This window comes from Hyaena hyaena, unplaced genomic scaffold (assembly GCF_003009895.1).
Source record: "Hyaena hyaena isolate Hyena2069 unplaced genomic scaffold, ASM300989v1 scaffold_83, whole genome shotgun sequence".
Lineage (NCBI taxonomy): Eukaryota > Metazoa > Chordata > Mammalia > Carnivora > Hyaenidae > Hyaena > Hyaena hyaena.
Window position 1 is genome coordinate 1,295,197 of NW_024080715.1, and position 16,939 is coordinate 1,312,135.

The 16,939-nt window shown below is 36.7% G+C and overlaps 1 protein-coding gene across 1 annotated transcript in view; it reads right to left on the bottom strand.

Annotated features, from left to right (window-relative positions):
• Positions 1-195: 195 nt before the first annotated feature.
• CUNH5orf34 (chromosome unknown C5orf34 homolog) overlaps positions 196-16,939 on the bottom strand; it is a 27,188-nt gene continuing 10,444 nt past the window's right edge. Inside the window, exons 7-14 of the mRNA XM_039234149.1 lie at positions 16,621-16,666; positions 14,969-15,060; positions 14,048-14,117; positions 12,315-12,485; positions 11,810-11,904; positions 10,114-10,212; positions 5,360-5,400; positions 196-597 (exon numbers count right to left, since the gene is read on the bottom strand). Coding sequence (XP_039090080.1) covers positions 404-597; positions 5,360-5,400; positions 10,114-10,212; positions 11,810-11,904; positions 12,315-12,485; positions 14,048-14,117; positions 14,969-15,060; positions 16,621-16,666 — 808 coding nt within the window. The 3' untranslated portion in view covers positions 196-403. The remainder of the gene's footprint in view (positions 598-5,359; positions 5,401-10,113; positions 10,213-11,809; positions 11,905-12,314; positions 12,486-14,047; positions 14,118-14,968; positions 15,061-16,620; positions 16,667-16,939) is intronic.

A 16,939-nucleotide genomic window follows, 5' to 3' on the forward strand; every position in this document is an offset into this window, starting at 1 on the left:
GCTTATATGATTTAAACATCTAATTCTCTTTTGGCAGTTCTGTTGAAAAATGTTTGGAGAGACAAAATAGCAAATGACCAAACGCACACGATTCTGCATATTTGAAAAAGAAAAAACTTGAGGATTAATAGTGAATGCTCCACAAGATAAAACAGCAACAACTATAATTTTATAATTTTTTTCATAAATCTGAAATGGTTCAAAATTTTTAAATAGTTCTTTATTAATAAAGTACATTATAAATATAGATCTTAAAATTTACAAGTTAGGTAACCTCGAAAGTTAAATGTCATTTTTTCATACAATCATTGCCCAGAAGTAATTAATATATATAACTTCTTGGCTTGCTAGTAATTTTATACTAGTCACTTGAAACAACATCCTTAAGGTTTGTGATAATTTTTCACTTTTTAGAATTTGATAGAAGACAGTCAATATCCTGAAGGATTTCAGAGGTTTTTTTCAATGCCACTGATACTCTCTTTTCATGAACTTCTTCCAGCAAGGGTTCCGAAGGTTTTGGCTCATAATGATCAGATGATTGTTCATTTTCTTTGTTAGAAATCTGGTTTAGGATACCACTATTCTCCAGTAACACTAAGTTGCTTAGTTAAGGAGTTTTTCCCCATATTTTTTGTTATATAAGTACTTTTAATTTCAGAAAGACTGGTCTTCATATTAAAATATAATTTCTCTGTTAGGAAGGTCTCTTAGATTCATAATAGATTTGGTACTTCAAAACTTATCAAGTCTACCCCTTATTTAAAAAGAAATTGGTTAGAGTAGAAGAAAAGAAGAAAGGAAAGAGAGTATATATGTGTGTATATTTGCATGGAAGTTTGGTGATAGTGAGGAGATAATTAAAATTTCCACATTTCTTTAAGTGAAGAAGTGATACAGGAATAAAAGAACAAAAGAGTGATAGAAATATAAATAATCTATGCAGTGTATTTTTTTATTCAAAAAAGATCTAGAGTGAAAAGAAACCTGTCCTCGGTTGCAGAGCTACTTTATTATTTGAATAGGATTACAGAAAAATTACAAGGTAAAAGAAATTTAGGTGAATGGGGTGGGAATGAACTAAAAATTTCTTAAGAAAATGAGCCCAGTTATATGCCAACAAACTGGACAACCTAGAAGAAACAGATAACTTCCTACAAACTTATAACCTACCAAGACTGAATCATGAAATAGAAAATCTGAATAGACCAATCACTTATAAGGAGGTTGAATCCGTAATCCAGAACCTCCAAATAAGTAAGAGCCCAGGGCCAGATGGTTTCGCTGGTGAATTCCACCAAACACTGAAAAAGAATTAATACCAATCTACCAATCCTTCTCAAACTTTAGCAAAAAACAGAAGAGGTGGGAATATGTCCAAACTCATTTTTAAATCCAGCATTACCTTGACAACCAAAACCAGACAAGAACACTGGTCAGAAAAAATTATAGGGGCACCTGGCTGGCTCAGTCAGAAGAATATATGACTCTTCAACTCAGGGTCACAGGTTCAAGCCCCACACTGTGTGTAGAGATTACTTTTTAATAAATAAATAAATATGTTAAAAAAAAGAAAAAATTACAGGCCAGTATCCCTGATAAATATACATGCAAAAAAATCCTCAAAAGATTAGCAAATGGAATGCAACAATACCTTAAAATGATCATACACCATAATCAACTGAGATTTATTCCAGGAATGCATGGATGTTTCAACATATGAAAATCAGTCAATATGATCTACCACATTAACAAAATGAAGGATAAAAGTTCTCCGATTATCTTGATAGATGCAGAAAAACTCTCTACAAAGTGGGTATTGAAGGAATGTACCTCATGATAATAAAGGTCACATATGACTAGCCTACAGCTAATATCATAATCGGTGGTGAAAAACTGAAAGCTTTTCCTCTAAGATTAGGAATAAGACAAGGATGCCCACTCCCAACATAATGTTGTCCTAGACAGAGCAATTAGGCAAAAAAACAAAAAAACAAAAAAAAGAAAAAAGAAAAAAAAGGAATTCAAGTCAGAAAAAGTAAATTTTTTTTTTAAATTCTTTTAATGTTTTTATTTCTAGGAGAGAGAGAGAGACAGCGTGAGCAGGGGAGGGTCAGAGAGAGAGGGAGTCACAGACTGAAACAAGCTTCAGGCTCTGAGCTGACAGTCAGCACAGAGCCTGACGGGGCCTGAACCCANGAGAGGGAGAGAGAGAGCGCGAGCAGGGGAGGGTCAGAGAGAGAGGGAGTCACAGACTGAAACAAGCTTCAGGCTCTGAGCTGACAGTCAGCACAGAGCCTGACGGGGCCTGAACCCACAAACCGCGAGATCATGACCTAAGCGAAAGTCGGACGCTTAACCGACTAAGCCACCCAGGGGCCCCAAAACTTTTTTTTTTTTTAACGTTTTTATTTATTTCTGAGAGAGAGAGAGCGCGTGAGCAGGGGAGGGTCAGAGAGAGAGGGAAATACAGAATCTGAAGCAGGCTCCAGGCTCTGAGCCATCTGTCTGCACAGAGCCCGACGCAGGGCTCGAACCCACGAACCATGAGATCATGACCTGAGCCAAAGTCGGACACTTAACCGACTGAGCCACCCAGGTGCCCCAGAAAAAGTAAAACTTTCTATTTGCAGATGATATGATATTACATACAGAAGATCCTAAAGACCACCAAAAAAGAAAACAATCCCATTTATTAATTATCTCAAAAAAGAATAAAATACTGAGGAATACGTATAAGCAAGGAAGTGAAAGATCTGTATACTGAAAGACATTTATGACAGAAACTGAAGAAGACACAAATAAATGGAAAGATATACTCATGAACTGGAAGAATTAATATTGTTCAAATGTCCATGCCACCTAAAACAATCTACAAATCCAATGCAATCTCTATCAAATTCCAATAGCATTTTTCAAAGAAATAGAACAAACAATCCAATTTGCATGGAACCACAAAAGAACCCAAATGGCCAAAGCAATCTTAAGAACAAAGCTGGAAGCATAATGCTTCCCGATATCAAACTATATTACAAAGTTATAGTAATCAATACAGTATAGCATGGGCATAAAAATAGACATAGATCAATAAAACAGAATGCAGAGCCCAGAAATAAAGCTATTCAATACAAGGCCAATTAATTTACAACCAAGGAGCCAAGAATATACAATGGGGAAAAGATGGTCTCTTCAATAAATGGTGCTGGAAAAACTGGGCCCTCACCTTATACCATACACAAACATCAACTCAAAATGGACTGAAGACGTGAATATAAGACCTGAAACCATAAACCCCTAGAAGAAACCAGAGGGTAAGTTCCTTGACATCAGTCTTGGCAGTGATTTTTTGCATTTGGTAACTTAAAGCAAAAGCAACAAAAGCAAAAATAAACAAATTGAAGTACATCAAACTTAAAAGCCTCTGCACAGCAAAAGGTACTATCAAAAATGAAAAGACAACAACCTATGAAATCAGAGAATGTATTTGCAAATCATATGTTTGATAAGAGGTTAATATCCAAAATACATAAAGAGCTCATACAACTAAATAGCAAAAAAAATCCAAAAAACCAAAAAAACAACCTGATTAAAAAATGGGCAAGGGAACTGAACATTTTTTCAGTTATGGCCAACAGGTATATGGAAAGGTGTTCAACACCACAAATCATAAGGGAAATGCAAATCAAAACCACAATGAGGTATCATCTCATACCTATTAGAATGGCTATCATCAAAAAGACAAGAGTTAACAAGTGCTGATAAGGATGTGGAGAAGACAGAACCCTTGTGTACCTTGCTATAAATGTAAATTTGTGTAGATACTATGGAAAACAGTATGGAAGCTCCTCAAAAAATTGAAAAAAATGAACTATCATACTGTACAGCAATCCAAATTCTGGGTATATATCCGAAGGCTATGACATCAGGATCTCAAAGAGATATCTGCATTCCCATGTTCACTGTAGCATTATTCACAATAGCCAAGATATGGAAACAACCAAGTGTCCATTAACAAACGAATGGATAAAGAAGATATGGTATAGGGGTGCCTGGGTGGCTCAGCTAGTTAAGCGTCCAACTTTGGCTCAGTTCATGATCTCACTGCTCGTGAGTTCAAGCTCCGCACCGGACTCTGTACTAACAGCATGGAGCTTGGAGTCTGCTTCAGATTCTGTCTCTGTCTCTCTGCCCCTTCATTGCTCATGCTCTCTCTCAAATATAAAATAAAACATTAAAAAAATTAAAAAAAAAAAAGAGATATGGTATACTTATACAATGGAATACTACTCAGCTATGAGAAATAAGGAAATCCTGCCATTTACAAAACAGATGGATTCTGAGGGTATTATGCTAAGTGAAATTAGCCAGACAGAGAAACACAAATACTGCAGTGTCACTTACATGTGGAATTTTTTTAAAAAGTCAAACTGATAGAAACAGTAAAAATGGTTTCCAGGGGGTGGGGGGTAGATAAAATAGAGATTGGTAAAAGGAGAGAAAAACTTTCAGCTCTAAATTGTATAAGGTCTGAGTATCTAATGTATAACATGGTGACTACAGTAGAGAACACTGTGTTATATGGTTGAGGTTTGCTAGAAGGATGGAACTCAGAGTTCTTACCAAAAAAAAAGGGTGGGGAGAGGAAGGAATAGATATGTGAGGTGACATGGGTGTTAATTAACAAGACAGGGTAATCCTTTCACAAGATGTGTGTGTATCAAGTCACCACAATGTACACTTTAAATATCTTACAATGTTGTCAATTATATCTCAATAAAGCAGAAATTAAAAATAAAATAATTTTTAACAAATATCCTGAGAAAAAAGAAAAAGTCAGACATAGGTTTGTTGTAATTTAGAATATAATTATACAAGTGAAAAAGTCTCCACAGGAGACCTTAACCCTAGGTTCACTGTTTCCTGCCCTATTTAAACCCACTCAAAAGTATAAATGTTGACATGATGTACCTTCTATAGATAAGATACATCTTTTGTTTGCTTTTTTCATTTATTTATTTTGAGAGACAGAGCATGAACAGGGGAGGGGGGGAGAAAGAGAGAGAGAGAGAGAAAATCTCAAGCAGGCTCTGCAGGGTCAGCACAGAGCCTGATGTGGGGCTTGAACTCACAAAACTGAGATCATGACCTGAACGGAAAATAGGAGTTGAATGCTTAACTGACAAAGCTACTCGGGCGCCCCTAGATAAGATATATCTTAAATTACAATCTTAAATGTTATTCAGTAAAGCTCCCGAATCTGTAAGTATGGATTAATATAAAGTACAGAATCATGAATTAAGCCTAACACTGAAAGGGAGTAATTAATTATACAGGACAGTACATTCTGTTTAAAGGATACAGTTAAATTTCTTTATCTTTTCAAGTTCAGAGGCCACAGACCTGTGCAAAAAGAAAAAAAAAGTTAATGATAACTGTCTCTTTTATATCCACAATATTTCAAGTAAGCATACTTGATTTTTTTTCATAAAGTTTAGAATTTTACATAGAAGTGCCCAGAAGTTAAGAATTCTCTTTATAGGGGTGTCTGGCTGGCTTAGTCAGTAGAGCATGTGAATTCTCTCTATATTGGCTTTATTTAGCAGCAAATCGACTTGACTCAACTGACACCTATTGAGTGCTATTAATGAATAAGGTAAGTGAATAGAAGTCTTCATCTCAAGGACTTTTGAATTAGGTATTGATGGGCATTCCTGCCACAATTAAAAAAAATTTTTTTTAATGTTTTATTTTTGAGAGAAAGAGAGAGAGAGAGAGAGAGAGAGAATGAGTGGGGGAGGGGCAGAGAGAGCGCGAGACACAGAATCCAAAGCAGGCTACAGGCTATGAGTATCAGCACACAGCCCGACATGAGGCTCAAACCTGTGAACCATGAGGTGAAGACCTGAGCTGAAGTCAGATGCTTAACCAACTGAGCCACCCAGGTGCCCCAGCTTTTTTTTTAAATGTTTTATTTATTTCTAGGAGAGAGAGAGAGACAGCGTGAGCAGGGGAGGGTCAAAGAGAGAGGGAGTCACAGACTGAAACAGGTTCCAGGCTCTGAGCTGGAAGTCAGCACAGGGCCCGACGCGGGGCTCGAACCCACGAACCATGAGATCATGACCTAAGCGTAAGTCGGACACTTAACCGACTAAGCCACCCAGGAGCCCCGCCCCAGCTTTTTTTTATGTAACTATTTTTTCCTGTTTATTTGAAGTACCATAAAAAAAAAAAAAAGCCACACTTTGGAAATTCAGTGGCACAAGGTACATGGCCATAACTTGAGGGCCATTATAAAGTTTAAAAAAAAAAGAGAGAAAAAAAATTCTTGTCTGAAACTGCACTATTATATATAATTTTATCTGCCCAAACAGATCATTTGCAAATATTAGGTCAATAAACTGCATAACATCCACAAAAAGGTAGCTTTCTTACGAAAATGCAAGAATTTAAAAGACTGGTATCAAGGGGTGCCTGGGTGGCTCAGTCAGTTAAGCATCTGCCTTCGGCTCCACGAATTCACTGACAGCTCAGAGCCTGGAGCCTGCCTCAATTTTATGTCTTCCTCTCTCTCTGCCCCTCCCCTGTGTGCTCTCTCTCTCTCAAAAATAAACATTAAAATTTTTTTAAAGATTGGTATTTACCATATGTTTGCACATATAGGTGGATTAGGAGGAACTTAACGGAGGACCATGGGGGAGAAGAAGGAGAAAAACTAGTTGAGGAGAGGGAGGGAAGCAAACCATGAGAGAGCCTTGAATGCTGAGAACAAACTGAGGGCTGCTGGGGGTGGTGGGGGAAGGGGGGTGGGAGGCATGGGGAAGGGCACTTGTGGGGATGAGCACTGGGTGTTATATGGAAACCAACTTGACAATAAATTATTTAAGAAAAAAAAATACCCCCCCCAAAAAAAGATTGGTATCTAAACAAGAAAGACAAAAACAAACGAATGAAAATCTAAATATCACATCTAAAATCGGACCGTCATAGTCTTCTCTCCCTCCACCATATCCTGCTGGAGGTCCAGGCCCCACTCTTCTGTCCACCTGTCTGCCCACAGATCCCGCCTGCTACAACTTTAATACTAACCTGGTATACCCTCTGCTTTCCTCCTCCAAGTTTAGTCAAACTTAAAAATCCTACTAAACTCCTATCACTTCTATGAAAGAAGTGCTCTCTCCTTCCTTGAATTTCTATAGCATTATGTTAACTAATCATATACTTATTTGTAATATCGTCTCTTGAACTCTTTAACTTTCTGATTTTCATACCTAGATAGTCTTTTTCAGGAGAAAGGATTTTTTTCTTTTTCTTCTGTACTTTGCACATACAGTGAGACCTCATTTATATGGAACCCTTTGGAAACAGATGGTTTTGGAGGGGCAAGTTTTTACAGTTGAATTAGGTGTCAAACCATTATAAGTATTTTCCATTAAACTTCTTCTGGAATAGACTACTCACTCATTTCACTGTTTTCTTAAACAGTATATTAAACATTTCTTCTCCTTGAACAGAAGGGTTAACATTATGAACATTAGCTCTTACCAGGTTCCACAGAAACAGATATTGGGACGAATGGTAATGGGTAGAGAGCAGAATCTCATGTGTGTGTCCTTTCTCATTTTCCTCATTAAGCTAGAATGAAATGTGAGCAGTGGCACACAACTAGAAAATAGTGTAACTTAACTAGCTCTCTGCAAAATTAATGACGACTTTAATTTCTAAAACATCACTCCATTCAAGTCACTAGAAAAGTCTTCACAGTTCACAGTGGGGTATGGAACTTGTCTGCTTTACTGGCTGTTACTGAAGTGGAACACAGTCACCTCCTTATCAATTTGTACTCTTTCCTTGTACTCTAGCCTATGGATGAAGGATGAAAGAGATCTTTCAACATTTTAAACGTCTGTGGTAAAGATTTCAATGTGACTTATTCCAAGGCCTGCTGATTCTTCACTGAGAAACATCTTTTTTCCCCCACATATGACATTTTTCTGGCTGTAAGCAATAATACAGACTACCTTTAGTGCTGTTGCTCATATGATAAACCAACTTCTTATGAACTCTCTTCTGTACTATTTTTGACTAGCATTCCTATTAAAAAAGTTGAATCAGTAATAATAGAAGGTGAGTCGGAAAAAAATACTGAACTGCAATTAAGGTAGCTGTTGATTGTGCAATCACTTGTCTTCCTTCAACCCTTCTTTGACAAGAAAACAAACTGCAGCAGAGATGTGTTACGCTTTGCGAGGGAAATGGAGCTACTGTAAGCGATTGCATCTCCTCTCCCTACTCTTCCTCAGTTCCTTTGTCTTTCTGATGCTCTTTTTTGCTTCCACCCAAGGCTATCACCAATGTACACTTCTCTCATGCCCTCACTTTTTAGCTGTCTTAACAGTTATCCTCTTCAAAGCTTTCACATAAAAAGGCTTGCATCTTACAAACTTTGTCAGCTGAGCAATAAAGTGACCAATTTTATCATCCTATACAATTTCCCTTTCATCCCAACTATGTTTTTTGCTAGCTACTTAGGCAACTTTTCTGCTCCCAAACAGGCTGTAGCTGAAGAATGGAGGATCTGGAAAGCTGAATCCTTAGCATACCTAATGTATTCAGATAACATCTACTGATTTGATTTGTACCTCTTTCTCTAAGGAACTTAGAAAAATGTGTTAAGAATCAGGCTTAATGTTTATATTTTTTCACCATGCTATGCTAAGGCACTTTACAAACTACTTTAAAGCTTCCTAAATTGTTTCTAGTATCCCTCTTCCAACACAGGTTTCCTCCACCATCCAGTGGTACAGCGTTCCTGTGAAAACTTTCATTAACTGAAATGGCATAAAGTGAAAAAACAATTGCCATTCATTTTTATGGAAAATGTTTTTGCTCATTCCCATGCCCCAAAAATATAACCTCTCTTAAGGCTTTTTCTGACACCTAACGATCCATCTTGCTAATGGATGCACAAAATAACCTGGGATAAATCAGACACGCTCACAGACACATTTCAAAGCTATGGCAGACTGAAGCTGAGAGGCTGAGTGTAGTTCTCAGGTAAGGAGCTCAGGGCTATCACTCTCCCTACGGGGGGTGCAAGCTGCCTCTGAAAGAGCTCGCTGCAAAACAAATGCAGAATGCTATTTTTACTTTTCACCTTTTTTCCTAAAAGCAAAAGTAATTTTCGAATTTCTTTAGGTTAGCAAAGACAGGTATATACTAACCAGGCCTAACTCTGCTTAGCTTTTGAGATCAGACAAGATTAAGCACATTCAGGGTGGTATGGCCGTAGAAAAACGTAGAAAAACGAGGACACACTGATGTAGGTCTTTCATAAAAGCGACGTGGCGTTAGAGCAAACTTCCAAAAAGTAGGGGATACCTGTATATTCAGATTATGCTCTCAGTGATACTAACCTTCCTAAAGACCTTTCCTCCTATCATTTTTTCCAACGAGGAACTTGTAATTCCTTCAAGTGTGAGCTTTCTTATTGATCACAAGATCCATTCTTATTCTTCAAAACTCACAGATAGCAAACCCTAACGGATAGCATCTGCCCCATAAAAACTATTTTCTCACTGTTTCCACAGAACAAAATATGCTTTTTACCTCTGCACCTACTCTCTCCCTAAAATGTCTTATTCATTTCCCTACATATTCCTTTGCAGCTCAGTTCCAGTCCCCTTGTACACAGAAGGGCACACAGGAGGGCCTAAATTATATATACTTGTTGATTTGCCAGTTGATTTGGGAGAGGTAATTAATACGATAAAAATGATTTCAAAATCAATTTTTTTCTGAAAGCTAATTATGTTGGTCAACGTTTTATTTAATATTACTAAAATTTTAAAAATCTCCTTTAAATTTTCCCTTAAAGTTTTCAGGATTAATTTGTCATATTAAAAGAATCACCCATTTTGATATGAAGTTTTCAATGCAGTTTTCTGACCTTCAGATAAAATAAAATATGATGTAATATAATGAATTGGATATCTGATTAAAGATAAATTATTTTCAAGCTTAAGCTATCAGAAAAAAGCCTTAGAGTTTACCATTTGACATTTTTAATTTTTGTGACTCTTCTACACAGATAAAGCTTAAAAGAAATATAAATACCAATTTTCTTCAAGAACAGAAGATGAAGAATGTGTGGGTATCTCTCTCTGATTAGTCTGGGTCAGGCTTCTGCACCATGATATGACTGCTGTCACATACCTAGATTGAAAACATTAAAACATTAAAAGAAATATTTGAAAAATGAACTTGGATAGTATTTATAAAAGCATTTAAAAAAAAATTTTTTTTAATGTTTTATTTATTTCTAGGAGAGAGAGAGAGAGAGAGAGAGAGAGAGAGAGAGAGAGCGTTAGCAGCGGAGGGTCAGAGAGAGAGGGAGTCACAGACTGAAACAGGCTCCAGGCTCTGAGCTGGCAGTCAGCACAGAGCCCGATGCGGGGCCCGAACCCACGAACCGCGAGATCATGACCTAAGCGAAAGTCGGACGCTTAACCGACTAAGCCACCCAGGCGCCCCTAAAAGCATTTTTTTAAAAAGGAAAAATCAGTAAGACAATTTGGGGAAAAATGATAAAAAAATTTCAAAGTGAGGCATTTACTGGGAAATTTTTTGAGTCTTTTTCAAAGGAAATGGAAAAGGCCAAGTTTTCTTCATTATTCCTCAAGAATAAAATGATTTACTCATATTCATGATTAATAAAGATATTTTTATAATTTTTTAAAAAATTAACTTAATTTTGAGACAGAGAGAGCGAGCGAGCATGAGCAGGGATGGGGCAGAGAGAGGGAGAAAGAGAAAAAAATCCCAAGCAGGCTCTACACTGTTCACAGAGTCTGATGTAGGGCTCTTTCTCATGAACCATAAGATCATGTGTGACCTGAACTAAAATCAAAAGTCGGCTCCTTAACTGAGTAAGTCACCCAGATGCTCCAAAGATACTGTATTTTTGAGGCAAATTATTCAAACTATCAATGAATGTTGGAGCATTCACACCATAAATGCAATAAATCCCAACAGGAAAATAAATACTTGAGGTAAAAAAAGCAATTATTTTATGAACATTCTCAAAGAAAATCACTAAGATGCCAAGAACATCACAAGTAGGCTGGTTACAACAAATTACATAAACCAAAAGAGGGGTGCCTGGTGGCTCAGTCAGTTAAGCGTCCAACTTCAGCTAAGGTCATGATCTCACAGTTCGTGGGTTCAAGCCCCGTGTTGGGCTCTCAGAGCCCAGAGCCTGCTTTAGATTTTGTGTCTCCCTCTCTCTCTCTGCCCCTACCCAACTTGTGCTCTCTCTCTCTCAAAAATAAAGATTTAAAACTTTTTAAAATACCCAAAAGAGAAAAAGCATGTTCATAAAAAACGGATTTCAAGAATCTTCTCCATCTTAAGAAAAAGCATTACTGAATTAATTTTATTCCATGTTACAGAAATATACATAAGTTTAGTTATTTGTGCAAACCATATTTCAAACTGGTTAGGGGATTAATTAGTTAATCAGTTAACACAGCTAACCACAGTCTAATTTCCAAAGCAAGCCAGCTATATCAAAAACACTCATTTTGAAAAACCAGTTGAATACAAATGGAAATGATTAAAGCTGACCTGATTTACTTAGATATGCGAGATGCCAATATTACTGTAAACTCTGAAACCTGTTGAAATGATATCATGCACATTATCTACCTGGAAAAACTAAAAATATAACATTTAAATAATGTTTATATGCTTCGCCTCTGTCTAAAAACTATTTACCAGCATAAAAATAGTTTTTAAAATTGCTTTTCAGTACCTTGCATATGGTCCAGGGTGTTCAATCTGAATTAACTGATCTTGCCCATCAGGAAAAGTTAACTTACACCAAGCTAAGTTGAGACCCTGACATTCCTTAAGCAGAAAAGAGGAAAAGTAAGTTTTATCATTCTAAAACTGAGACAAACAAAACTCACAACAAATGTCTCTTTTATATCATCAATTTAAAAAATAATAAGTACATGAATCATTAAAACTTTGACTAATTTAAAAATTATATTTTACATGGATTATGGGTATTGTTTAACCACCACTCTATCCTGGTACTTCTCTATATAACCAGTTACCTTTATAAAAATGATTATTTGTCACATCTTTCTGGTTTTTGCTAGGAAATCCAATGAGATCACTAAAGCCTCTTAACAGATTTTACATCTCAAAAAGTAAATTGAGATAGTGTGGTACTTGATTTTCTTTGTTCTATTTCCACTGATAGAAATGATTAGAAAAAAAACAAAACAGATTTTGGTATGAAATATAATCACCTGTCTCTTTTCAGTAAAAGAGCTGAAATTCCAATTTAGGGTCAGAGTAATGCCATCCAAAAAAAGAGCATGTACTTTGTCATCAGAGTATGCAAGAAATCGTCCCAAGCTGGGTATGAGTGAGTCTCTCATAAGTAAAGGCAGTCTATTATTATCATTTATCCCAGGTACCTAAAAACAGGTAAATAAAAATAGCAGGAAAGAGAGTTATCCGTTGATAAGACTTAAATGATTAATAAACTCTGAGGCAACTTTATTCAGAAGGTGAATACTGTAGAATCCTTACATATGTTTTAACTTTTCCAAAATGGATAGCCAAATTAGTCTATTACAAGCAGATTAAGTTCTAATATTTGGAAAGTCTATGTTCTGCTGAATTTTACATAGAATACAGATAAAATTTAGGAACTACAGCAACATATAAGTTTATAATTAAATTAGCACAGATACAGAATTCAAAGTTTGAGAATCACTTCCTTTAAGTCAATGTCAAAGAATTTACTTTTACAAGTTATGGAAATCGAGAATACTGTACTTTCATAGTTTATAATAACCACATTTTGACATACTTCAAATCTTATCAATTTCTCTGCCCTTCCCCCTCCACTAAGAAAAAAGAAACAAATTACAAAGTATATCATAAGAGCAGGATTTTGCAGTCTGTATCTAGTAAGTGGATATTTTTCTGAATAAATCAATATTAATGTTACAAAGAATTTCTCACATGACTTAGATGAAAGTAACTTGAATTTAGAGGTATGTACGTAAACAATAAAACAATTTTTAAAATCTTGCTTTTAAAATAATTTTAAGAGGGGCACCTGGGTGGCTTAGTCGGTTAAGCGTCCGACTTTCGCTTAGGTCATGATCTCGCGGTTTGTGGGTTCGAGCCCCGCGTCGGGCTCTGTGCTGACTGCCAGCTCAGAGCCTGGAGCCTGTTTCAATCTGTGACTCCCTCTCTCTCTGACCCTCCCCTGCTCACACTGTCTCTCTCTCTCTCTCCTAGAAATGAATAAAAAACATTTAAAAAAAATAATAAAATAAAATAATTTTAAGAGAGACGCCTGAGGGGGCGCCTGGGTGGCTCAGGTCATGATCTTGCAGTTTGTGAGTTCAAGCCAAGCATTGGGCTCTGTGCTGACGGCTCAGAGCCTGAGCCTGGTTCAGATTCTGTGTCTCCCTCTCTCTCTGCCCCTCCCCGCTAGCGTTCTCTTGCTCTCTTTCTCTCAAAAATGAACAAACATTAAAAAAATTAAAAAAAAAAAACACAAAAAAACTGAGCTTGAGTGGCTCAGTTGGTTGAGAATCTGACTCTTGATTTCAGTTCAAGTCATGATCTCAAGGACGTGAGGCCTAGCCTGGCACCGTGCTCCTGAGCTGGGTGTAGAGCCTGTTTGAGATTCTCTCTCCCTCTCCCTATGCCTATCTCCCACTCACTTGCATGCTCTCTCAAAAAATAAAATAAAATAAAATAAAAACAAAAAAATAAAATAATTTTGGAGGCTCAGTCGGGTAAGTGTACGAATTCGGTTCAGGTCGGGATCTCACAGTTTGTGAGTTCAAGCCCTGCATAGGGCTCTCTGCTGTCAGTTCAAAGCCTGCTTTGGATCCTCTGTCTCCCTCTCTCTTTGCCTCTCCTCTATGTGGAGGGGCACACATGTGCTCTCTCTCTCTCTCTCTCTCAAAAATAATAAATGAATGAATAAATGAATAAATAAATAAATTTAAGATACCATTTTCCAGCAGCATATACGATAGTTATGGCTTAAAGAAAGCCTTGTCTTGGCACAGTGCTGAAGAATCCTGTGAACATGAAAGATACTACTTAGACATTTGCAAATAATCACATTTTCCAATTCTAGCAATGCATTCTTACTGCTATACAACATGTTAGGCAAGTAATTTATTTCCACTAAAATACATTTGGAACTCTTTCCTAGAAGGTGATAGCTTCCCTTTGTGTTAATCTTACATAGGTTACTCCTCTAATTTTTAGTATTGAAATGACTCCAAATGGAGAGAATTTTCAGGCACTCCTTTCTAGGAGGTGATGGGTTCACAGCACCTGAAAGGCTTAGCATAGTTTAAGAGTGCTGGGAGGTGAATCAACTATCCATAAAAAATCAAATTACCAAGCCTGTTCCTTCAAATCTACTTTGGAAGTTGCTTAGACATAGGTTTGCAAATATTAATAATTCAGGAATATGCTTTCATGCTTCTGTCACAGATTAATTAGAATTAAAAAATATATATATGAACCAAAGAACCAAACTTCACTTCATCTTCTGTATACTCTCAATCTTTATTACTTTGATGATAATAAAGTATATGAAAATTTAAAATGTATCAAGTGCTTAACTTGATTCCAAGACATAATAGCGATTCACTCACCCAGAGAAAAGGCACTTACTTCCTAACTGCGCATGCTTGCCATATCTGGATGTTTGAAATTTAAATTTCAAAGTCAGAAGTACTCTTATAATGATGTGATTACCTTCTTTTGTGGATGAAGAGACCAGAAAAGTTGACAGGTTTTACCAAACACACACATTCCCACTGTACCTACCATTTCTGACTCTTACCCTAACCACTAGAAAATGTGTCAGCATTCTCAGACACACAACACTCGAGTCAGGTGAATGTGACACACTTACCTGGTTGCCTGTTTAATTAGAGAACACACAGAGAACAGACTTCCTGGTCTATCAGGAGGAAGGTTATTTACTGAATAAGTTTTCTCTTCTCTCTGAAAATTAATTTAAAACAAAATATCTCAATAATAAATACTGGCCATTACTTAGCTATTTTTCTTCAAATATGTATTTACATTGTGACAAGGCAAGCAGTTATTTTAACTTAATCAAAAGCCCATAAATGGTATATTTTTAAAGGTATTTTATGCTTTTCCATTGTTCCATTTTTTTTTTTTTAAGTCCAGCATTCCTCCTGGATAGTTACAAAAGTTACATTCTAACACCCTATAATATACTGTCCAATTTAAGTTTTGGCTATACTTAAATTAATATGGCAACCAAACTAATTTTCCTACACATTAGCAGAAAACTTATCATATAAGCCCCTTTTTCCCTTTAGATCAAAACAAAAACAGGGGTGTCTAGGTGGCTCAGTAGGTTAAGCGTCCAACTCTTAATGTGGGCTCAGGTCATGATCTCACATTTCATGAGTTCATGCCCCATGTTAGGCTCTGTGCAAAGCCTAGCTGGGATTCTCTTTCCCTCTCTCTGCCGCTTCCCTGCTCTTGCTCTCTCTCTCAAAATAAATAAATAAAATTTAAAAACCAAAAACAAAACCACAAAACACTATACAGGTTTTAAAACTACTTCAATTGAATAAATATGTAATTATGCCATATTTTATTAATGGAAGAGCTATTGCAGTCTATCACAAAGGCACAAGTTGTCTAGAAGTTCTGTTTTATCCCAAAGCTCATGCTTCTATTATAGAAGACAATATTATTTACAAGTTCAGCTTCATGAACTAAAAAATGTTATTCCTTTTGAGTTTGCTCTTTCTCAGACTTTTTTTTTTAAGCCTTTAAGTCTTGAGGGCTAGTACAGCTCTAAGAGAACATAGTCCCCATACATACTTTACCATCAGTGAGAGAAGATGGGCATATCATGTTTCTCCTCCATGATATGCCTGCTTCAGTATGAAAGCTATCATCCCTCCCCGACACCCCTGCGTAAAACTGAAGCTCCAGGAAAATGTACAGTATTTATCTTGTACTTTTTCAAACTCCTAATATAGAGCAGTCAGCAGTGTAAGTGCACACACTCGCTTTATTTGCCTGTCTACTTGATCTCATGTAACACACACACACACACACACACACACACACACACACACACACAATAGTGGGCATGCTTTCATTACATTTGCTTCTTGGCCTATCTGACTGACAACTAAACTGAACCATTGAGGGAAGGAGCTCTTCACCTTCACCCAGTGCTTGACAGAGTGTCTGCCTAGGAAGGTTCAATTAAGATGTACTGGTTGAATAAATGAATACTTTCTTGCAAATAGACCCAGTGGGGAATCCGCATACATATACATATACATATAAATATATAGTGTATATATACACACTAAAATATTAACGAATGAAAAGATATTTGGGATTTACTTAAAAAATAAATAGGGAGTGGAGTGAGCAGTGTAAAGTACAGATGGAACAAGTGATAAATAATTTATCACTCAAAATTCCACGTTATAATATAAAAAGAAAACATACATATTATGTTCCATTCTGCAAAGCCAAGCCATGTGATACTATGGTGATCCTTACGTAAGGGTGGATGTCAAATGTCAGATTGGGACCAAGCAAGTTTAGACTATTGACAATATATCCATATAATTACATTTTGCTCTGATATATTAAATATACCATGTTATATTTCACTATTTAAACAACAGAGAACAGGGGCGCCTGGGTGGCTTAGTCGGTTAAGCGTCCGACTTTCGCTCAGGTCATGATCTCGCGGTTCGTGGGTTCGAGCCCCGCGTCGGGCTCTGTGCTGACTGCCAGCTCAGAGCCTGGAGCCTGTTTCAGTCTGTGACTCCCTCTCTCTCTGACCCTCCCCTGCTCACGCTGTCTCTCTCTCTCT